General features: G+C 52.6%; 7 protein-coding genes across 7 annotated transcripts; 3 read left to right on the forward strand and 4 right to left on the reverse strand.

Annotated features, from left to right (window-relative positions):
* Positions 1–452: 452 nt before the first annotated feature.
* Positions 453–719, reverse strand: PG985_010060 (uncharacterized protein; the record flags this gene model as incomplete). The annotated part of the gene is made up of 1 exon (XM_066829828.1): positions 453–719. One exon carries the CDS (start codon positions 717–719, stop codon positions 453–455), a length of 267 nt encoding a protein of 88 aa, XP_066682218.1.
* A 573-nt stretch (positions 720–1,292) lies between these two features.
* PG985_010061 (Trichothecene C-15 hydroxylase) lies at positions 1,293–2,922 on the reverse strand (the record flags this gene model as incomplete). The annotated part of the gene is made up of 2 exons (XM_066829829.1): positions 1,293–2,813; positions 2,878–2,922. 2 exons carry the CDS (start codon positions 2,920–2,922, stop codon positions 1,293–1,295), a joined length of 1,566 nt encoding a protein of 521 aa, XP_066682219.1.
* A 4,488-nt stretch (positions 2,923–7,410) lies between these two features.
* PG985_010062 (uncharacterized protein) lies at positions 7,411–8,010 on the forward strand (the record flags this gene model as incomplete). The annotated part of the gene is made up of 1 exon (XM_066829830.1): positions 7,411–8,010. The coding sequence occupies one exon, from the start codon at positions 7,411–7,413 to the stop codon at positions 8,008–8,010; it is 600 nt and encodes a 199-aa protein (XP_066682220.1).
* A 1,435-nt stretch (positions 8,011–9,445) lies between these two features.
* PG985_010063 (uncharacterized protein) lies at positions 9,446–10,561 on the forward strand (the record flags this gene model as incomplete). Its single annotated transcript, XM_066829831.1, has 1 exon — positions 9,446–10,561. One exon carries the CDS (start codon positions 9,446–9,448, stop codon positions 10,559–10,561), a length of 1,116 nt encoding a protein of 371 aa, XP_066682221.1.
* A 626-nt stretch (positions 10,562–11,187) lies between these two features.
* Positions 11,188–14,136, reverse strand: PG985_010064 (uncharacterized protein; the record flags this gene model as incomplete). Its single annotated transcript, XM_066829832.1, has 2 exons — positions 11,188–11,841; positions 11,899–14,136. The coding sequence occupies 2 exons, from the start codon at positions 14,134–14,136 to the stop codon at positions 11,188–11,190; spliced, it is 2,892 nt and encodes a 963-aa protein (XP_066682222.1).
* Positions 14,137–17,577: 3,441 nt separating this feature from the next.
* PG985_010065 (protein phosphatase 1 regulatory inhibitor subunit 16B) lies at positions 17,578–18,809 on the reverse strand (the record flags this gene model as incomplete). Its single annotated transcript, XM_066829833.1, has 2 exons — positions 17,578–18,590; positions 18,650–18,809. 2 exons carry the CDS (start codon positions 18,807–18,809, stop codon positions 17,578–17,580), a joined length of 1,173 nt encoding a protein of 390 aa, XP_066682223.1.
* Positions 18,810–21,641: 2,832 nt separating this feature from the next.
* PG985_010066 (RNA recognition domain-containing protein) lies at positions 21,642–22,721 on the forward strand (the record flags this gene model as incomplete). The annotated part of the gene is made up of 2 exons (XM_066829834.1): positions 21,642–22,396; positions 22,508–22,721. The coding sequence occupies 2 exons, from the start codon at positions 21,642–21,644 to the stop codon at positions 22,719–22,721; spliced, it is 969 nt and encodes a 322-aa protein (XP_066682224.1).
* Positions 22,722–23,432: the final 711 nt, after the last annotated feature.

Raw genomic sequence — 23,432 nt, forward strand, 5'->3', positions numbered from 1 at the left:
TACCCGCAGGACCGGACTCGACAGAGTACTGTCAGCAGTGCGAGACCGAGGCGTTGCCTCGGCTCGGGGGTGAAACAGCCGTGATCTATGATCGGGCTGCGACCGGGCAGGACGGGGCAGTGTGCCTTGTTCTGCGAAGACTTCTCCTGGAAGCTCAGACAACATTACCTGCAAGGAGTGCAACGCAGTCGACCGTCTCCGTTCAGCGGCATTGATCTCTTCGTCGGCGGCGACAACCTCGTGGGTTTGAAGCAACGCCTGCCGAAGTCGGTCCTGTAGTTGCTCGATGGGCCGGGCAGGGCGGGGCAGTGCGCCTTGTTCTGCGAAACCTTCTTCTTGAAGCTCAGACAACATTACCTGCCAGGAGTGCGACTCAGTCGACAATTCCCGTTCAGCGACGTCAACCACTTGGGTCTGACACAACGCCTGCACAAGTAGGTCCTGTATTTGCTCTATGGGCCGGTGGTGATCATTATGCTGCTGAGGCAGGGCAGGCGGACTCTGGTTCCGATCCTGTACACTGCGTCCACGGCGGGGATCAGATTGGACCGGTTCCTGGCGGTGGCCACGGCGGGGTACCGATTGCTGCGTTTGCTGAGAAGTCTCATGCATGTCAGCATTGGCGAACCGTACAGATCTTGAGCCACGTGAGCCAGCGTTGCTAGCGACACGTGTGCCTTGATGCTGTTCCTCGTTGGTGCCAGGGGTTTGACGCTCATTTTCGCGCTGACTTCCTGGACGGCCTCGAGAAGCTCCTCGATACGGGCGCGAAGGTTCCTGCGAGCGGCGTTGCTGGTCGCGTGGCATCGTGGCGGGCGGCGTTTGATTATGTCAAACTTGGCGGTGCCGATGAAAGAAATTTTGTTATGAAGGGAGAGGAAGTCAGAAAAGAAAAAAGAATGGATGGATGGTAAAATCTTGGTGAAAGCTGGAGGTGGGCAAGTTCAGCTGCGTAGGGAAAAGTTTGCCAATTTCACGTTGTAGAGGAGTTGTACAAACTTGTTGTGGGTGCGTTAAATCTTGGACAAGTCTGCCAGGCAGAATTAGGCATGGACCTGCTTAATGTACCTAAAGCCCTGCGATGGATGCAATTTACAGTGAGAACAGCGCGACTTCATACCACCTGTCTCTGCCTACTTTGCATTCTTCCATGGCCCCCCTCCCCCTAAACCATACCTAAGGGTCAGACAAATGCGCTGAAGGAACCCGTCGTCGCCTGTGAGGATACGCTAATTCCCAATTTCACTACACCTCTCTCTCCTTCTATTGTTGCCGATTCCATCCCAAGCCTGTTATGCCACACTCTCAACCTCCAGATCCTTTCTCTTCGCGATAGAGACTTCCATCGGCGGCTTGATCCACAAGAACATAACCTTCTGCCCCTTAGCCCAGCTTTCCCATTCGCCGTCCCTCACACCCTCGGGGCGACCAAAGTCGAAGTGCCACAGCAATTTCGCCAGGATCAGGTGCATCTCCGCCTTGGCCAGGTTCATGCCGATGCAGTTGCGCGGGCCGAAGCTGAAGGGCTGGAACACGCCATGCCGGTTGTCGTCGGCGAACTCCGCGGGCTTGCCCTGGCCCAGGGGCAGCCAGCGCTCCGGGACGAAGTCGTGCGGCCGCGCGAAGTTGAGCGCGGACCGGTGCGCCACGTACTTGGCGCAGTGCACTCGCGTACCCTCCGGGATGAAGACGCCGTCGACCGTATCCCCACCACGCGGTGCGACTCGAGGGGCGAAGATGGGCACCGGGTCGTGGATCCGGATCGACTCTTGCAACACGGCGTCCAGGTACGGCAGCGCGGTAGCGGCGGTGGATGCAACAGTCATGTCCTCGTCCCGGGTGTACGTCGATCGCACTATCTGCGTCACCTTGGAGAGCACGGCGGGGTTACGTATCAGATAGTGAAGCGTGCTGGTGAGAAGCGTGGCCGTGGTCTCCGACCCCGCGAAGACCATGTCCTGCGCGTTGCTCTCCAGCTCTTCGAACGTCACACCTTCCTGGCCGTCCTTGGTCTCCGTGAATTCCGCCTTGTCCTCGACAATCAGGCCGTGTTTCAGCATGCGGTCGAAGAAGTCGCCGCGGCTTTCGCTGAATGAGAGCCGCCTCCGCAGCTTTTCTCTGAGGTCTTTGCCTGTTGATGCCAGCCCCATGAAAAGGTCGCGTGGATATAGTAGCGGAGCCAACAGGGTCATGTGCCAGCGGGTAGCGATGCCAATCACTACGGCTGGGGTCAGGATCTTCGACGTCAAGGCCGACCAGGCGTCCTCCTGTTGGGTCTCCAGACAGCCAAAGCTCTCGCCAAATGCCAGGTCGGCGATGATGTCGGTCGTGACCCAACTGAGCCACGGAACCACATCGACGGGCCCCGCCTGGCTGTGTTGGCCCAGGCCTTCGATCAGCTTGTCAACATGAGATCGTATCCTAGGTGCCTGCTCCTGGAGGCCCTGGCTCGAGAAGGCATGCGCCAGGCTGCGACGGTAACGTCGATGGGCGTCTTTAGGGGCGCTGATGATGCCCGGCACGCCGTTGAGGTAGTGGATCACATCACCCTTGAACCATTCTTCCTTACCCGAGCGGAATCCGTACACGTCCTTCCATACATGGCCGTCGATGTAAGAAAGCTCTGTCGGGCGGACGCGTACTACGGGCCCGTACTTGTCATGCAGACGATCCAGGACGGTGACGGCGTCGCCTCTTGCGCAGGCAATGTCGTAAGGTAGGCTGGTGGCGGTATACAACAGCGGGCCCGGGAATCTCCGTAGCGGCGACAAGAAAATGTTGTAGATTATCTGATAAATTACGCGTCCGACACCCTGTGACGTGTGAGTGAGACCTGCCTATTACAGCTTTCTTTCTTCTTGGGGGAGGGGTACCAACCAAGATTGCCGCCACTTTCAGGAGGAGTAGTATTGGTAGTGCCATGTTGGTAAGCGATTTTCTGATGCAATTTGAGTACTCAATCTACGGCATTGAAGGTTAGGAAAATGTCTAGGGAAACTCTCTCGAGCGGCTACCGTCACGGTTGAATTATAGTCATGGCCGAAGTATACGCGTAACAAAAGAAAACAAAGGGGGAGAGGGTGTGGGGCATTATTTTACCCGGCATATTTGCGATACGTGTTACAAGAAAGCAGACTCCGATGCATGTCAGACGGCGACAACCATCTCTGGTAGGTCGACAGTATTGCGCCAAGATGGATGGCAGGAAGGACGAATAATACTTCCTGCGTGACATACTAGTGCTGACGCTGTACCAGCATGAAACGAGCGGGGTTCCCATAGCTGCGTCCCTTATCGCCTTATGACAGGAAATCATTGGTTTTTGTGCTCGCGAAGTGTTGCTACACAACATCAGAGACACATATCATTTCTGAAATGGTGTCATGTCAACCCAAGACTCAAAGCACTGCCGAGCATACATCTATCTCCAACCATGATGTCACGACCCCACGATTTCCTCTCCAGCGCAATAAAAGTTGCTTCACCCATACCTTCAAACATTCATTTTGCATCGTGGCAGTCGATGATATGCATGGCTTAACGTTACGAGATGCCCAGGCCAGTGGCAGAATTCTTCCCAGCGATTCTCCTTCTGTGATGTGATAACGACAACAGGGGTTCGCTTGGGACATGACAGGACAGATTGGGTCTCATCTCCTTTGTTTCATAAGACGGACGGAGGTTGTACTGTAAGAGTTTCTATAAGTATCGAGTGCTACTGCTCGTTCAGATTTTCGAAGGGGGGCACTTCAGATGGCGAGTTGAGGGCATAGATTTGATGGCATTTACCCTCTTCTTATGCAGCCCCTACACGACAGTACGGCCACTCCGAGGCAGAATTGGAGTTTTGCCCTACTTGGCTCCTTAGAACTGAGATGAGTGTGGGTTTCTGTTCTCTTGCTTAGACAATAACACTGAATATTCTGCCTACAGCGGCTGGGCCATGGACCCTGAAGAGTAGAAGATTACATACATATTTGTCCACAGCCAGGCTGGACAAAATCTAGTCCTGCCGGTGATATTCTGATCACTACTGTACTCCCGTCACCAGAGGTAGAACCCTTCGGTATCATCGCCGCTCTGCGTAACCTTTCGACAGGCGAAAGCTGTCCAGTCGCAAAGGACAAAGCCGTTCGGGTGGGATTGGGCGATGTCTAGAGAGATCTCATGATGGAGATCCGGGAGGGCAACCTTGATGACGTCTTGTTTTCCAATATTAGCACTGCAAGATGGGGCAATGCAACGAAAATAATAAGAAAGAAAAAATGACAGCGGGTGATGGGTTTCAAATCTGCCGAAGGCAAGAGTGCATGTGAGTAGAGGGGAAGGTTGTATGATGGTGGCCAGTGGGTGGGATGAATGAAAGACGGTTTGAGCTGCAAGTTGGGCTGCGAATGGTCTAGAAATCAGAAACGTCTATTCTATGAAGCCAACTACCAACATGGTCAAGACTGATGTAAGTATCTCCGTCGGCCATAGCCAACTTACGAAGAGTATGTACAAATGTTGTGTGTGTGGCAGATTGGCGACCGCCGAGTACCAAGGGTGATTATCAAGAACTCCAGATGTTGTGTGGCTCAATTGAGAAATATGCAGAAAGCGGCACGCCACAAGGTACCCAGGCGCCGAATCCTACAGGCGGTGCCGGTCGAAGTGTATGGGTTCGAAGCCGACCCGGACAAATGTGGGAAATAAGGGCCCGGACAAATATTGGAAATAAGCCACCCGGGCTACCCAGACAAATGTGGGAAATAAGAGCCTTGACAAATGTGGGAAATAAGAGACTTGACAAATGTGGGAAATAAGGGCTTTGACAAATATGGGAAATAAGCCACTCGGACAAAGAGGCATCGCAGACAACAGATGCTCGCCTCATCTCCATCTCACTAGCAACGTGCCCTCACCTCCATTTCATTCACCCCTTCCCTCTGCCAAACTCGTTTTCTATTCCCCATCCTCGCCTCGAGAAAGGTCCGATCGTGTCGAGTTTTTCTACTTTGTTTCACACTGTACATTCACCCACTCCAACGGACCGATCACCCAGATTCCTCGTCGCATACGTACACGATGACTGGCAAGCCAGACCACAAAAAAAGAGGCAGAAACTGTCAACCGGGCACGACGTCACTGCTAAGGGCATGATACGAGTCCCAGTCAGGGCGTCATCAGTGATAACCCTATCGACTCGGCCAACGCCACACGGGTCGGTCGTCAAGCTGAAGAGGGAGCTGTCACCTGTCCGTCTGTCACATCTCAGCCCTGCCAAGTCGCAGTCGCTGAGGCCTTAGGTAATGGTGGATCGCAACCGCCAGCGTCCCGCGATGAAGCCTCACCAGGCTTTTTGAATAAGCCACAACAGATTGTCAATGACTCTGTACCGACTGTGCGCGCCTGGGAATGTCCCCATTCTAGACAGAGACCTGTCTCGCCGACATGCAGTCGGCATCGAGGAACCTGGCACTTGACATCGTACCTCGCAACGAGTTTGATCACAGCATCACTTCATGGATTTCCGTCAAAATCGACGCTTCATCTCCTCGTTTTCACGTTCCTTGCCTTCCCATCCACCTACTAGGGCTATTACATGCAAGTCATTGACCATTCGGTAGATAGTCTGTAATAAATTGATGCTCTCGCGTAGTAGTCGTCGCACCCCAGCTCGCCTAGTGACACGTCCGTACCGACTTGAACCTGTCCAACGAACCAAACCCCCCTCGTCCCAATCATGAACTTCTAGAGGGCCCATGTTCAACACCTTGGCTGATTCCTCATGATGCATACAGACCTGCGTAGGAACATACTGACAAAGAAAAGCGGGCGTTACGTGGTCAAAAATATTTCTATGTACCAGTTGCCATTCTATTTCGAAGGTTGGGGCGAGCTTGTGTATGGGTAATGGCAAGCCCGGTGTCATTGATCTGGTACCTGTCTACATAAAAAGCAGCCTACTTGGGAATGAGGGCCCTGGTATTGGATGAAGAGAAGGACAGTGGATGCCGGCCGGACTTTGTTCTGGTTCCAATCCTCTGAAGCGATCCCGTCTACCAGCCCCAGTTGTCACGTAGGAGGGGGGGCAGTGCCCAGGAGATGTACACACAATGCTTCTTGCTCCTGTGGCAAAACTGTATGTTACCTTGGTGTTGGTGTAGGCATCTCCTAACCTCCCAGGAGGGCATCAGGATGTGCTGGACTGATCTATGCTAATCTTTCTCCGTCTCCAGCTTCATTAGGCATTCTCCTTCGTCCAAGTGAGGAAAGCAGATTTCGTAGCCTGGGGTCTTCTTTCTTCAGTCCCTAAATGGTAGTGACCGAGTGCCAACAGAATGTACTTATCATAGCTACTGAGGGCACACAACCTCAGCACCAACCGATGGAGCAGCAGCAGTGCTGGGAGCAGCCTTAGTCAATCTCATCATATCACTGCTACAGTAAGCAGCAAGGGGGTTTTCCTATTTCACGTCGATGGACATCACACCTCGTCTGCCGTGCGATTCATTAGGCAATGGAAACTGAAATGGAGATTTCCATGAACTGCCATGTCCCTGTCTATGATATGATACCTTAATAACCAACCTCGAAGACCACCACGCCATATGTTGACCCCCCTTTGGACTCAGTCCAAGTGGTAGATAAAGGTAGTTTTAATTGTTCACTACTAAGAAGTGTACGCGGGTGAAGCACAGGCAAGCATTGTAGATCATAAACAGCCGTCTTTGTGGCAAAGTGATGGTAGCAACCATGACTTAGGCTGATGTTAGGGGTTCACAATGGCCCAGTATGTCTGAGCCAGTATGCCTGGGCCAGTAGGTACATTACACCAAACAGCTCAAGGTAAAGATGGTCAATGGAGGGTGACTTGGGATTGTGTACGGGGCATAAGATTCAGGCCAGCAGTCAGGCAGCTGGGGGGGGCAAATTGGTAATTAGATGTACGCAGGTAGCTAGCAAAAGGGCAAAGGGCCTGCTGGATGATTGATTGTGTGTTGCCCCACTGCTGCTTTGACTTGTTCAAAAAGAATCCCATCTCCTATCTAACATCTTTCCATCTCCATCATAACTTTTTCCATCCATCACACATACACACACACACCAACACATACACACACACAAACACACACACACACAACTCATCTTTCCCGATTCCTTTTCTCCCTTCTTTTTTTCTTTTCTCTCTCGCCATTCTCCCCCCCCCCCTTCTGGATTTTTTTTTAGGAAAAAAACCAGGTAAGTGTCATGCCTCACTCCCTCTCGACAACTTCTTGTGCCATCTGATTTGAGTCGCCACGCCCTTCATCAGCAACATTGGAAGAAATCATTCCATCTCATGTTCCTATTCCCTCTGCACCCGCTTGTTTTCTGATCAGTCATCGCTAATCGCTACTTGGTCATTTAGATCAACAAGGATTCAAGATGCCTCGCATTCCGTTGCATCTTCATACACCCGAGGACAAGGACCGGCGCGATAGGATTTGGGATGGACTCTTGCGTTTCTTGCCACATATTCGAGGCTCAGAGGAAGCGGCCCGGAACGCATTCCCGAAACTGGTCGAAAACGCCGAGGACCAAATCGTGGCATATGTCACGGGTCTCCCGCGGACCGATGAGGTTGGCCGGCTGTATCAGGACGGCCGTCTGTCACGGGAATACGTCCACTGGCTTGTCAATCAGACCTTGTTCCGGTCGATCTTCGGGCTGGATGGCTCGCCGGATGAACGCGTAAAGGCCACGTACATGCAGTATTTTCCGGAGCCTGACCCTACCAAGGCCCCATATGATGACTGGCTGCCCCGGCCAACCAAGGAAACGGAAGATGATGCTGGTGCTGATGCTGACGCGTCGCGAAATGCGAACGTCGGCAGCGAAAGCGACTCGGCATCGTCGAGTAAGGAAGTCGATCCCGCCCCGGCCAGTGTCACTCAGACGGATGTCCAAGAGGCGCCGTCCACGACGACACCAGCACGACCGGTCCATGATACCGCTTCCTTTTTCGATATTGTCCTCCACCCATGAACTAGATGATGAGACATAAATCATAAATGGCTCCCATCTTAATCAGTTTCGTGTTCTCTCATGTTTTATCTCGACCTTGGTATGCATCCGGAAAAAAAAAAAAAGAAGAAGAAGAAGAAAGAAGAATCTAGCTTATTATAGTGGTTGTGTCGACGTATACAACGCTCTATCTGACAACTACAGCACATACGAGGGCAGCATTGGGCACGACATGATCGATGCGCTGCTGGACCACGGTGCAGACATCAATGCCTATGTCCAAGGGATATCGGCTCTGTCGTGGGCAGTCCGTATAGTTGGCATTTCCGGTCAGACGGGTCCGCTGATACACCTTATCTCTCGCGGCGCGAATCCTTTGATCGGACGCTCTGTCGGCTCACCCTCATTCAGCCACCTCGGCACATTGTGCTGCATCATGTTGAACGGAACATCCGTACCAAGCACATGTCTGGATGCCGCCACTAGGCTACAGAAAGGCGGCGCCCAGTTCATGCCAGAGGATCAATACGATCGGGTAGTCAACCAAGCGTGGGGATCGAGACGGTGGGACATACTTGCCCTGCTTAGAAGCTCTGCCCCAGACGGCTATACCCCTTCGACAGAAGTTCTTATAGCATTCAGATGCCTTGATACACGATCCTTCGATATGTTAGGACCAGTCATCTCTAGACCTAGATCAAATAGTAATTAGAACTTTTCAGCTTGGGCGCTGTCCCTAGCAAAAGCCACCCACCTTATTAGTAAAGTGCGAATTGTCCCAGCCATCTTGTCATTCGATTTCTATAAAGGTTTAAGTAAGCATACCTTACTAGTGTAGCCAAACAATGCCATAGTACGCCTGAATCAGTAGGTCCGCTGCACCAAACGGCCGAGGGGTAGTTGTAGAGGTAAAGGTGGTCAGGGAAGGGCTACATCATATGTACGGGGCGTGAGGTCCGGGTTAGGTAGGCAGGCAGTTAGGGAGAAAGCTCGTAATTGATGTACGTAGGTACGCAGGTAGCAAAAGGGCAAAGGCATGGGTAACTGATTGTGTGTTGTCCCACTGCTGTTCTAATTTGATCAAAAAATTCTGAGAGGCCCTCCATCCCAATTTTTTCCCATTTCCCTCTCTCCATCTCTCAACACACACACACACACACACACGTCAACTTCTCGCCCTTTTTTTTTCTTTTTCTCTTTTCCACTCCCCCCTTCGCCTCGTTTCTGTTTTGTTTTTGAAAAAAAAGTAAGTTTCATCTGCTGTTCCCTTCCTGCCACACCGTGAAGCGTTCCGAGTTTGATCGAGGCCTTCGTGACCAAGACCTTTCGATTCCTCATCATCATCCTCAGCATCCTCGTCCCCATCAACTGGCGATCATTTGACTGCGCTCGCAACTTCTCCGATAGCTCATTGCTAACCGTTACTTGTTGTCATAGACAAACAAAAGCTCCCAAGATGCCTCGCCCCACGTTGCATCTTTCGCGAACGGCTCATGATCGACGCCAGAAGCTTATTGCTGAAGCCATGGAATTCCTGCCTACGGTTATTGTCAACGGCAAGCCCATTGACAGGGCTCAAATTTCCGCAAGATTCCCGCAATTGGTCACGATATCTGAAACAGATTTCCTGACCTGGGTCGCCGGCCTTCCAAAGTCCGACCCTACTGGAATCTTAGCTCGAGCTGGCCGCTTGACACATGAATATGTGACTTGGGCCATAGATGCGGTCTTATGGGACTATATCTACGACGCTTCTGAAAGCACCAAGGCTGAACTGAAGACGCGCTATCGAAAGCTGTTCCCCGAGCCTGATCAATCCACTGGTACTAGCGAACCGTGGACACACCTTTCGCTACAATACATGGCGGAGGAAGCGATCAGACGCGTCTCGCAATTGTCGGACGTCGAGACGGAACGCCAATCGGCACCGTCGGGCCAACCAGTCATTTCTGCCCTGGTAAGTGTCCCACGGGCGGCTGCACAAGAGGCACAGCCCGGCACTGCATCGCCGCAAGCGGCACAGGTACAGGCACAGGCACGACGCCAATTCATTTTGACTAGTTACTTGCTTTCTGAGGTATCTAAAGGTAGGTCCGAGGAAGAGGCTAAGGAATATTTTCCGACAGCTGTCGCAAGTTGCGAGGGCCAGGTCGTGGCAGTGATCAAAGGTCTCCCGCAATCCAATGGGATTCAGCGCGTGGCTCTTAACGGACGTTTGTCACAGGCATATGTTACCTGGCTTGCCGATTTGCTCCTCGCTCGGAAGATCTTCCAGCCGGACGACACGTCCGTGAAGAAGTTTCGGGCCGCCTACGGCGGCCGCTTCCCTCAGCCTGATCCTTTAGTAGGACCCTTCAGTGACTCGCTGACCTGGGCACTCACGGACACGAAAGAGCCTGACGATGCCGACGCGTTGCTAAATACAAACGTTGAACTGGAAGGCGAGTCGGCACCGCCGAGTCAGCCAGCCGATTCCGTCTCTGCTAGCGTCCAACCGGCGGTTGTACAAGAGACACCGTCGGTTGCGACACCGGCACAATCGGCCCAGGCCCTGCTTCCTCGGTTCCTCTGACAGACGTCGCGGCAAAGCCGGATAGTCAAAAGGAGAAGGAGACCGAGAAGGTCTCAACAATTCAACAGAATTTTGGACCAGGCAGTACAGCAGATGAATGAGTCTGATGCCAGAAACAGGGCAGTCACTTCGGAGGGTACTGGTTTTTCGAACTCCAACCCACCGGCGGTTGCTTCAGACATCGAGAACCCGCAACTTGCGGGTTCTCCGAGTCCCACAGAGCCTGCGGAAGGCACTGACAACGATTCAATGTCGACAGCGTCACCGCGGGCAGGGAGCATAGACTCCTTGCCTAGACATACGAATCGTAGTGATTAATTTAAAATTTGAAAAAGTTTTAAACACTGCAGCTACAATCGAAACGATTGCACGAATTCCAAGAGAATTCATGGTCAGCCTGCAAGCTGGAGTTGAACCATTATACCCGTTTTGTTTTTTTTCATCTTGGTCGATGCATTGCCATCCACCATTGAATCAGCAAGTCTGATAGGAGTGATCCAAACCCATCCTCCGACCCTCGTGTGCCAAGGCACTCATAACATTGTTGCGTCCGTATTAATAATAAACATGCAGCTATGAACCAAAATAACCGTCCTTTCTCGCCAGTGTTCTTGTCGCCGTAGATGCTAGTAGATGTAAATATTGGCAGCGTGTTGCGCAACATAACTATCCATGCACTTCCAGCAAACCGAAGAAGGGCACACCGTGATTCTCCGGATGTTGTGCCGCCGATCCCGCTCCGCGCTCTGTGCCAGGTACGCCGTGGCAGCCAGACGCGCAATCCAGTTCCTGTGAGCGCGAACCACAACGTTGCCGGCCGAGAACTCGCGCAGCTCGTCCCAGGACTCGATCGAAGTCATGTGCGCCTGGGGCGCCTCCGTACGCGAGTGACTGCACGGCAGCTGCGGCGGCAGCCGGTAGATGATGTTGCTGCGTAGAGCAGGGAGGACGTCCACGTCGCCAATCCACCGGCCGCGCTCGCGGATCGACAGGACTGACTCCATCAAGGCGATCTCGACGTCCTGGTTGCCGCCAGACCTGAACCCTTCGAGTGGCCGCTCCCAATCCGTGAACGAAAGGTGCATCGAGGTGTTTTGGAACAGGTCCGTCGCCACACCGTCGAATCTTTGGGGGTTTGCGACCCGCCAGAAGCTCGCGTCCAGGGGGCACGTTACGGGATTTTCGACTGAGAAAAACATGACACAGCCTGGTTTGCCAATATTTCCTAAGATACGGGTGAAAGAGTTTCTAACCCCAGTCTTCATGGGATCCCACAGAAGCTTGATACATGGTTAGTATGAATTAGGTGCTGGTTTCAGGGAATGATAGCCTCTTACCTGCTCTGGAACAAAAATAGAATCACCGACTGAAATTCCAATGACGTTACTAGGAACATCACTATGAGACATATCATGGCCTGCCACCATATATACCAGAATTGAAATTGCTTGGGTGAATGTGGAGATCTGCGGTCTTGCACCGTTGGTTTGACCACCTATGGATGCCATGGATTTAGTATGTACCAGCGGGTTTTCCAAAATCTTGACTTGTATCACAGGACCAAGTATAGTTCCAAATGTATGGTCGCTTGCTATTGCGAGGTACTGCAGCGTTCGTGTGACGCTGTCAGAGGTGTGGAGTAATATCTTTTCAAGTGATAGTAGACCATGCTCCGCACACCAGAGTAAGTCTTGTTGAGTGATTTTAGGCTGGTCAAAGCCAGGAGATTTTGGAGCCTTGTCGACATAGATGGCAGCTACGTCACTGTCGCCATACCAAAACCTCAGTTTCTGTTCTGCTTTTGTCCTGGGTAGGTACGTGCATTCGTACGCGATAGTGTCCTCGGAGGATGCGTAAGCTGCGGGATCACAGTTGGTCTGAATATCCTCTGCCACAACTCCAGTAGATCGATACCCAGGATCGACCCACCTCGAATGACCTGATGACGATTTCTTGGCAAGCCGTTCACCGTCTTCCTCAATGGCCGTTGTGCGAGGAAATACGCTGGCGTAGTTGAGAGTATCTCGGCCATAAACGTCGACTCGAAGATACTGGATGATACAATGACGGCCTTTCAAGTCCCTTCTACGAGCCATTCTGCGTAGAAACTCAACTCGCCCTTCTGGATTTCGGAAACATTCCAACAAGGGCCCAACATCGGTCAAACCAAAGAATGGACGCAGAAACATTTGCCATTCAACATGTTCCACCTTTGTCAGCGGTGGGAGGAAATTTGACCTATTGCGGCCCAGATTTATGAACCGGAGTGACTGGTCTTGATCTCCCAGCGCCATGGTTGCAGTCTGGGAAAGCAGATGTATTCCCTTTGTTCGATCGCTAAGGTCTGTATCATTCGCTCTTCTCGTGTCATTCTTTACCCGGTGTCGTTCCTCTAGAATATGCGAAAAGGGTTGTGAGACTGATTCAAGAAATCTGATGGCTTCCCAGGTAGAGTTATGGTCTATTGGAATATTCCATCGGCTCAAAACGCAACCAAGTACCACCAGTAGTAATTCCTTGAAGGTGATGCGAGTGGGGTCAGATCGAAACACTCCTTTCCTCTGTACAGGTTCGCCGTAGTACTTGAGGTGAGCCAGAGACAGGGACCAGGAGACCCCGCTGGTAGGGGTTGTGCTCGACGGCGAACAACCAAGCGATAGGACCCCCCCTGAAGAAACAAGTGAGTCGTCCATAGAAACTTCGATATTGTGGCTTCCGAATACGATTATGTTCGGGTATATATGCCATGCTCTGAGACCCAAAATCGCTGATCCGTCGTGGACCTCCTGAGGAATGCCGGATACTAGCCGTTCCATTGTTCTCAGCGTGTTCTTCCACGCGGTTATCACGCCGGGATAGACTGAAGACTCCTCTGCTACCCGAAATTCGCTGTTGACATTGTCGAGGATCAGACGCAATTGTGTTTGTTTCGCCACCATAACCGAGTCCGCAGTCTGGAGCCACGCGCGGGCACTGGCATCCCATTCGGCAAGCTGGTTTCGGGGAATTCCCTGCTGAACCGCTGCCGCGGCTACGGAGAATGGTATGCTCTCGTCTCGATCCCACTGAGCGGCTATATCTTTCTTCCGTTCCTCAATCAACTCTACCCAGATAGAGGTTGCTTCTGTGGCACTGAACATCGAGGCCAGTATGCAAGCTAAGAGGTGCACATGGATGGCACCCGTCTTGGCGCTCTGTGAAGACGTGGCTGCCGCCCAGATGGAAGTCGCATCGACGCCGGTATAAGATCCAAACACAGACGAAGAAAAGCTCTTGTGTTCGTTGTCCGTCGCTTGCCTTGAAATCTCGGACACTCTTTCGCCATAAGCCTTGATCAGCTTGGGGGTATCCGTACAGATTCCCTCAAAGAGGGCAGCCAGACGGCGGGCCGTGATGTGGCTTTTCCCATGTTCGGCGCTCTCTTTTCTCCTGGTGGATAAAAGCTCCCCAAGGGGTCGGTACTCTTCGGGCGCCTCATACTTCACAAGGCAGAAATCAAAGTTGATGTTCGCAGCTGCGACAGTTACCTCATTTGTAGCCTGAGCCAGTGAGGCCTGAAGCTTCGAGATGGACATGCTTGATGATTGGCGGCTGCTAGCTCTGCGTGCAATCAACAAAGACGCATGGGAAGAAGCAGCAAAGGCATAAGCTGCTACTGAAAATTTGGGCGTATGTGGTGAGATTTCCCCTCCTTTTTGCGGCCCCCAGAAAGCATGATGACCACATCGAGGTAGTATTGAGAATGGCCGCAATTGGCCAAGATAATGAGGGGTGTGAGCTTCTCTTCTCTCGCTTAATTGTCAGTATTGGCAGAGTGAAAACTCGGCTTCTCGAACCATCCACTATCATGTGTGAACTGATGAGCTTGTCGAAAAGTGACTGGTTCAGGATCATATGGGTGAACTTTCGACAACCAGCATACCTTCGCCACCAACGGTGGCAATCTTCGAGGGTCGCATTGGTCCATCTTAGCCTGGGGGGTCATATGAGGAATAGTCGAATTGAGGGTAGCCCCCAACTGCAACTTGGCGCATTAATTATTAGTCTCCGAGGGTAATTATGATACCGGGTCGGACCTTCCTTCCTTGAAGTGGCACACATGCTGCCAAATTTTCTATATTTCGCTCGACCTTCGACAGCGCCGCTTCTTATTCGTCGATGTCGTCCAGCTTGAGCAAATCTCTCTCAAAAGCCAGGTCGTGTCCCAGCCCCTGCCTCGGCGGCACTTGCCTTGGTAGGTCGTTTTACATATTGACCGAGGAAAAGCAATTCAAAGCTGACGGGTCATCCATAGATAAATAGCTAGCCCAGATGTTGAAGCCAAAAGCTCCCAATTTTCCCCTTTGTTGAGGATATTGTCTTTGCTCGTTCCGTTCCCAAAACTGTCACCATGAGTTCAAATCAACCAGCTTATACGGCAATGCCAACCCAAACGTCCAATTCAAGCGCTGATACTGAGGAAACTGTGACAAGTCGAAGTGAGAACGGACCGACATCAAGTCGCACTGACATAGAGTCAGAATCACTCGCGCCACCCCCGGCTCGCACCCACGAGGAACGCGGATCCGATGCACCTCCCTCCGATCATTTGGTGATAGGTACATTTCTCGGTCCTGCCATCATTGGGGCTGTCTCTACATGCATCGCAGCATTTGTTGCATTGGTGGTACCGGTGATGGTCCTTCGGCATTGTTCGTGTGCATATGAAGGCTTACGTCTCGTATCCTCCCTCCAACGCTGTGGTTAATACGAAGCCTAAACGAGGAAAGCTCTGGTACCAAAGGTCACACAGTGGCCACGCCAAACGCCTTTGATTATGATGTACCGCCCTCAGGTCGCATGGATATAGAAGCAATCATCGGGCCTATCTTTGTATTCGGCACAGGGTTTACTCCCGCGTTGATGAAGAGGCTGTTTCTATTTTATGTATCCTCATTGGCCGTGGCGATGACTGGGTAGCAAAATCGATATGGAATGATTATTGTTAGCATTCGGGCAAGATGCGCACATGTGGCTCTGGACGCATTCGGGTTATAATCTGTGTATCTTAGATGAAGCAGATAGCATGACCCAAACCCCTCCTCATGGTGCAACTTGCTACCGCTCCTGAATAGCACGCCTAACGCTCACGTCGCCATACCTTCCTTGCACGGTGCCCGCGGTAGTGGTATATGTCTTGATGAATAGAGATCACTCATCACCTTGAGTCATTGGACGCAAGTTCAAGTTACACCTTTAGATCACCCCGTTACGCCATGAGTATGTCGAGAGGGGCTCGCCTACATTCGGCAATCTACTCGTCAGTCATGAGAATCACGTCGTCTTTTCTTCGGGTCCGACTCGGTGTATACCTTCCCTGGTGAAAAAGGTCTTGTGGGGAAGAATGCCGTCGAGTGCGAGGACCCAGAGCAGTAAACCCAATCGAGTTGCCGGAACCCTGGTCCCAAACCCACCTGCCAACTGCGAGTCAGTGAACTCCTACTGATTCAAGGTCGCCGTCTGGGTGGGTTTATTTATAGGTTCCCGGACCCTGTCATGGCTGATCGTGCCCCTGAGGTGCAAATAGTGGAGTAGCCGACTAGGGTTGTAAGATTGCTGGCAATGTGCTGTAACCTACAGATCTTTGCAAAGACTTGCATCTTGATATTTGATGCATCAACAGCCTGGGTCCTCCCGTTCGTTCCCCGTGATTGGACATCAATGGTCGCCGGGGGTCCCAGCCCTGCTGGGCAGAGCCGTCCCGGGGAGACGGGATGGCAAGGTAGTGAAACCAACTGCTTGGCGGAGGACAGAAAGGTCCCCTTGAAGCAAGGGCGGTAATTACTATAGCATCGTCAGCTTTGCAAGCTATAGCGATGTCGAGACTACTAATAGCGCTGCTCGCTCCTCGGGAAGCTCGTTCCTCGACCAACTCAATGCGAGTGCGAGGGGTCCACCTTGGCCAGCCCCCGGTCCATGCTGGAACGTCCATTGATCTCCAACGGTCAAGTTCCATTTTCTTCTTGTACTTTCAGCAACCAAGGGTTCCATGCACCGAATTTAAGCTTCTTTTAGTCCGTAGTGTAAGCCGCAGTGAACATGTGCAAGCAGAGAAGCCACGTGCGCAAGACGCCATCAGAGAGAAAACTTCATCAAGCAAGGGTCGATCCATCTAGTTGGTAATTATAGATACTGTTCCCGAGCCTCTGACCTCGTACGATGATGGCTAGGGCTTTGCGAGGAACGTATCCACATATGTAGAAGTATGGTGTACCCCTGACTAAACCTCGGGACCGAGATTACGGTTGAGTAGCCTGACGGCCCGCCCATAGTCTCAACGGCGCACATCCTGATCCTTCAAGGATCCAATTTGGCCGTATCAGCAGGCTTCTCATGGATGCCTTGCGGGAGGGTGCTGGAGCCAACGAGGTTGTCGGACTTTCGTCCGACTTACATAATGAGTAAGTAAACAGACAGAGCGGACCTTCCATCCCGACGACAAGCCATCAACTATTTTCGGGGGTAGCAATGCCACCAAGCCGCTACCTAGGTTGCGAATCCTTCCTCCCGGGACTTCTACAGGGGCTGTAGGGCAGACCCAGGTTAGTCGGCGACCATTAAAATGGGGTTCGGGGATCGAACAAGGGGTGGGGGGAAGCGGGACTTCTTGGCATGCACCATTGGGTCCAGTCTCCTATAACTTGCATGGGGCATGGATGGGCATATGGCCAAGCTTCATAGCCCTCTCTATCTGTGCCTCTCTGGTATTGATTCGCTCGCCTGTTCCTCGGGTTGGGCTCGGGGCTCGGCTTAGGCCAGAGTATTTTTCGGGACCGAGATGCAATCTCGTTGCAGGTTTGGTTCTTAGGGGTGGTTGCGGGTTGGACACAGTACTTCTTGACATGACACAATGTAAGTCTTGGATATTACAGGACCCGTGTTAATCCTCTGTTGGCTAAATTGATACCGTAAAATACAAACAACCCCGCTGTCAAAGAACTATATACAAGAAATTACTAGCGGTCCATTCCTACTGCCTAATGAACAAACATGCTAATTAAATCATCCCGGCCAGACATGATGGCTCTCTGGACAGCTGTGTACCCCTCGGCGTCTACCACATGGGCCAGCTCGGGCCAGTGGTCTAGGATGAGCCGTACCGTTTCCATGTAACCACCCGCGACCGCGGTGTGTAGCAGCGACGTGACAGTGCAGTCGTTCATGTTTGGCCAGATGGACTGTTGCGAGCCTGGCGTCGTTCCTTGGGGTGGTGGTGATGCGCCGTATAGTAATGCAGGGTGTATATTAACAGTGTCTCGAGGAATGGTGTGATTCCGGGACCGTTCGCCGGCATGGATATCATGGTTATGGATCCCAGGGGCGGGGGCGGGAAAGTCCGTGATTGAGACCAGGGGTCCCCTAGGCTCAGTACACATGTTGGTCGGATACCCATAATAAAAGCGACTCTCATCCTCATCGCTACCCATTGTGGCCGGATGGCTAAGCTCGATGGGGGTACCATATCGGGGTGTTGGGTGGTGTGAGATCGGTGCCAGGTGTTGGTGGTTCGTTGTCCCCGATTCATAATCGAAGGTGTGATAAGACGGTTGCATGGGTAGCGGCGGGTCCTCTCCTGAGCTGTTGCATTCCTTCTCATAAGGAAACACGTTGTTATAGGCTGAGGGGGGTGGGGATAGGCTTGTGTGTTCGTCATAGATGATTTGGATATCCAAGTCCGTCTCTCCAGATTGGGGGGAGTGGGGGCCCGGGGACGACCCAGAAGCAAATGATATCGAGTCGTCCGAGTCTTGGTAGTTGTCGAAGAACTGGTGGTTCTCGTAGCCGCTAGGCATCCACTCGTTGGGCTGTGTTTTCTGGACATCTGTTGCCTTGGGGCTGCCTCTGCTGCTGCTGGGTTGCGATTTCCTGCTGCTGTTGCTGTTGCTGCTGCTCTCGATTGTGTCCGTACGGTTCCCGTCAGCCTCCCGGAACCGCATAAGCTGCTCTCTGAGTGCTTCAACCTCCTTGTTGCGGCTTCTGAGATTGCGTCCTTGTGTCAATGTTAGCATTTGAATCAAGAAAAAGATGCAAGATATTAGCACAACGTACTGTAGGCTCGTTGTGCGAGGCGGTTCTGGATCTTCCTCCTCTCAGAGGCGTCTTCCAATTGCCTCCAGTCCTCATCTTCCTTCATGAGTTCAAGGTAGGCCGAGTTGGGTGGGCGGCCGCATTTGCCTGCGCCGGTAGGTTTTGATTCTGTCTTTGCCATTTTGCCGGTTGTGTAATTGTACCGCTAGAGTGAGTTGAAGGGTACCTGAGTGTGTTTGCTTCGAGTTGACAAGCTGAAGGTTGAGAACAAAATGTATTAAGGGCGTTGGGAGCTTGAGGTCGTATTGGATGCGGTGACTAAGCCTACAAGTTAAGATTCATGTGGCGATCTGCAAGCTAATATATGCTCTGGATCGATACTTCAATGATATGAAGATGGCCATATGAATCAGTTGGATATTCGAAGGGTCCAAGGCCCTGTCTGCCAAGGGCACCCTTGTCCCCAGCTGGCTAATTAGGCGCGGTTTCCACTCCCACAACCTGGTAAGCGTGGAACCCGTTACCAGCATGGGTATGAAGAGCTGCTAAGGTCGAGTTATAGATAGCCCTGCGAGCGCATGGGCTCTGTGACATCCCTAAGAAACCCAGTAAGGCAAGAGGAATCGCCGTTCATTTGATGATCCTGGCGTCCCGCCCTGCCACTTTCTCCAAGCTCCTCCTCGGCCGTTGAGTTATGGAGCAGCATCGGATGGAGAATGAGAGGATGGAACATTCTAATAATAGAGCCACGTGAAGATTGGTGCCACTATGAGCCACAGTATAATTACCAGTCCGAGTTGGCAGTGGTTATTGTGGTCAATCTGCCAGTCCAAGCTATATCGGCCGCCCCCCTAGTCCCTGATGCTGGCAACGACATATGCGTACTTATAGAACAGTTATCAGAAGATCGTAGATATCACAACTTCACTCTAAGCCCCCTTCCCGTTCTGCTGAAGGAGTTAATCAAATTTGCCAGGATAGGCAGTGACTGCATGCTAATCGCCACTCCGAGAGTTCGCAGTAGGCATTGTAGGTAGATCTCTGCCTTTTCGAACCGCGAAGCATAGCCTACAAGCTCTTGGGGTTGATACATTCCAACTCTAGTAGCCGTAGTAGCCGTCCTTTCACCTTGTCTTGCTATGCTCCCCGAAACAATATTCTGTTGCTAAATTGGCTGGCGCCTCGCACCCCAAACTACATTGAGCTCACGCATTGGCAGGTAGTCCCAGTCACTTGTCAGATACAGCTAGCAATAAGCAGATACGGCTAGCAGGTGTCAAGTATACCATGGTCATTGAACGCGTGACATGCACACCTGAAGGCCAGCATCGAATCGAAACTCATATAACGCCAGAGGAGATTGTACACTTGAAGGATCTTCCTCCCAACTAAGCCTGCACAGATCGTTGGGCGGCCTGCTTACGAGAACCCAAGTCCCATTTAGGGCTACGAAATTTGGAAGTAGGTTCCAACTACGGGAAGATCGTTAACCAGGAAGACTCTTGGGACTGCCGGTTGCGACTGCAAACGCGACTGCTGCCTCAATCCCTCCCGTTATGCTCTTCGGCATCAAATTGCCCCCTGTGACTTTCCCATCAACCTTGGGCCCCTTCAATCCGCGTAAGAAATTAACCTCTTTGATTGTGACGCTGTAAAGTGTCGTCTTTCACTTCAGTGGCTTGACATATCGTATGGAGGTGTCTCACAAATACCCTTTGAAGGAGGCGAAAGCCTACGAGAAGGCGACTTGACCCTGATACCGGCAACTATTACTGTAGCATGACACTCGGGAACGGATTATGGAAACCCACAAACCGTATCAACTCTAGAGATCGGTTTGTCACGTGAACTGCCGAGAAGTCGTCAGGTACTTCATCACCATCACGGGAGGTCCATAACAGACTACTCTAACAGGTACCGCCCTACAGTCCAATCCCGCTTTGCAACTTCTTCCCGAGTACATGTTTACTTTCCAAGAGCGAACAAAACATCCAATGCTGTGGTAGGTCTTGCCAAGTAGAACAAGCAAGGAAAGTGCATCACCCAAAAGGCTGGCACTCAAGACCACGTCCTGACAAGGCTTTCCCATGATATCATGTACTTGAGCTGCCCTCGACTCACCAAAGCTTACGCTGAGCAGCTGAACTTCTTCAGGGCTGTACCGTATGGAGCTCACACAGCCTCACTCAGGGGGTTGGTCCCAATAACCCGTCAGCTCCTCAAGTTCCAGCATGTCGCCAACCCCTCCGGCGCGAGAGTTGCGCCGAGATGCAAGGCCTTGTCCGTTGGAACACTGGGCAACCCCTATTGTCACAGTCAAATCACACCGAAAGTTGACACCGAACGTCTGAAAGTGGACGAGAAAAAAGATGACCATCCCCATCGACACGTCATGTGTTCCAATGTTGTGCCAATGTCGTTAGTGTCACGCATAATAGTGGCCATTCGCGCTGATCACGAAAATTTGCTACAGAATGGGCCCGACCCAAGGAAAGCCAGTGCGTGGACGCGAACGGGATGGGACGGGATGATGGGACGGCAGTGAAACACCTCGCCAGTGGGAGGAAAGAAAGACGGATAAAGGCTCGAAGGGCAGGGGAAATAAGTCGGCATGTTGATACACATCGAAATCTACATGACGATGTACATGCATCCAATCCAGTTGGCTGAGCGCGCGCGAGCAATTTAGCACGTCAGCCTAATCCAGGACGGGCCTGGCCTAGACCGCTATCGTGTTTATCCCCCGCACAATCAGCGCGCCTGGCACCTGGAGTTGGATGGCAATCTGGCTTATCTGCCCCCAAGCACAGACCCCCCTCCCACCGCCCAGGGTCCTGGAATTTGAATGGCCAAAAACAATCCGGTAGGCACATTTTTTTTCTCGGTCTTGGAAACCCACGCGCGCGGTCGAGGGGAAAAAAAGTTCCATCCCTCGCATCCTCTCCCAAGTAGTCTCGTCCTGTCTTTGCCTGTCCAACCCCAGCCCCTAAAGCCAACCTCCCCCATTATCATTATGTCAGACCCCGCGGGAGCTTCAGGAGCTTGGAGGGACGCCTCCAGCTGGCGGTCACCGACGGCCGGCGGCAACCCACCTTCGTCCACATGGCGTCAGCGCAACAACCCCACCAACTCCTCGTCTGGTCAGCGCAACAACAGCGGCCGCCCCGGCGACCGCCCGGCGCGTGGTGGACAGGACGACTCGGCCACGGCGGCCGCCATCGCCGAGGGCCGCCGCATCTACCTGGGCAACCTGGTCTACACGGCCAAGGTCGAGGACGTCGAGGCCCTGCTCGAGGAGCACGGCTGCAAGGGCGCCGACTACAAGAACACGCACATCTCCGTCGACCCCTTCAGCGGCCGCAACCCGGGCTACTGCTTTGTCGAGTTCGCCACCAAGGAGAGCGCCGACGCCGCCATGGCCGGCCTCGAGGGCATGCCCCTCTTCGATCGCCCCGTCAAGTGCCGCCCGTGCCTGCCCAAGGGCGCGCCGCGCCGCACGGACAGCGACGGTAACTCCCCCTCTGGCCAGAACGGTGACCGCTACGAGCGCCGGAGCGACCGCACCCCCCGCGAGGGCGGTGCCGGCCGCTGGGGCAGCTGGGGCGAGCGCGACAGCGGTCGTTCGTCTTTCGCGAACAACAACAGCTACCGTGAGCGCTCCAAGGCTCAGGAGGAGGGCCGCCAGGTGTACGTTGGTGGACTCCCGCGCATGCTCGACCAGTCTGAAAATGACGTCGAGATGCGGGGCCTGTTCAACGGCTTTGAAGTGTAAGTTTCCAAATCACGTTTTCCCCATAACCCCCATCAACCCCCTGGCACGGGGTGCATTTGGTGCATGGCGCCATACCGGTCGTTTCTAATACTCTTTGTTCTTTTTAGTGAGGTGGTCAGCAAGCGAATCAGCCCCAAGACGCCCTCGGCACCCGGTACCGACGAGCGACGCAACTTCTGCTTCGTGGACTTTGCTAGCGCCGACCAGGCCCAGGCTGCTGTCAACGCTCTTGATGGATCGGAGCACAGTGGCGGCAACATCAAGGTCTCGATCGCCGTCCCGAGAACTGAGCGTGCGCCGGCCCAGTCTTACCAGTCCTAGTGTGTTGCACCGGGTACAGGATGTTGTGTGCATCAGTTGCCAGTGTAGAACCGCATATTCATATTCTAAAAGGAGCCTTCTACTATGAGTAGAAGCACGAATTCTGAGGACAGTCGCTACGTCGAGTTGATGTGATCGACTGTGAGTACCGGAGAGCCATTAGATGGCCTATCGGGGCTGCTCCCAAGATTGGGCAGCCCATCCGACTTCATGCATGCCATCTTGAATAGCCGTGCATGTTGCAAATTGCGCGCAGTAGTCGCCCGCATCTCATTTCTGCGGATTATTACCCGCTCGATCGTCCGGCCTGTCAGTACCCCCAGCGCGATCCCTCGAGCAGCAAGGTAAGCACAGTAGCCCCCAGCTGCACCCGAGTCTGAGGTTAGCGTGGGAACGCGTTGTTTGTCACCACACCCCTTTTATAGGCTGTATACTGTAGTGCTATATACAGTATAAAAAGAGGTGCCCTCAGGTAGGTATTTCCGAATGATGTTGGGTTCTGCGGCGCTCAACTTGTCTGTTGCGCTCACATCCTGTCGCGCTCATTCCACTCGTGTTTTTTACTGCAGCCAGCGCATGGCAGACATTGAGTGCAGGGAACCCGCCCAGGATAGCGGTAAAACCGCGATAGATGAAACAATAACAACCCTTTGCATCATGACTGGGCGCAATACACAATTAAGATTCATGTGAATCGCCAGTACTGAAATG

The sequence above is a fragment of the Apiospora marii genome (assembly GCF_038362585.1).
Source record: "Apiospora marii strain CBS 49790 chromosome Unknown utg000006l_segment0_segment0, whole genome shotgun sequence".
In the NCBI taxonomy this organism is placed as follows: domain Eukaryota; kingdom Fungi; phylum Ascomycota; class Sordariomycetes; order Amphisphaeriales; family Apiosporaceae; genus Apiospora; species Apiospora marii.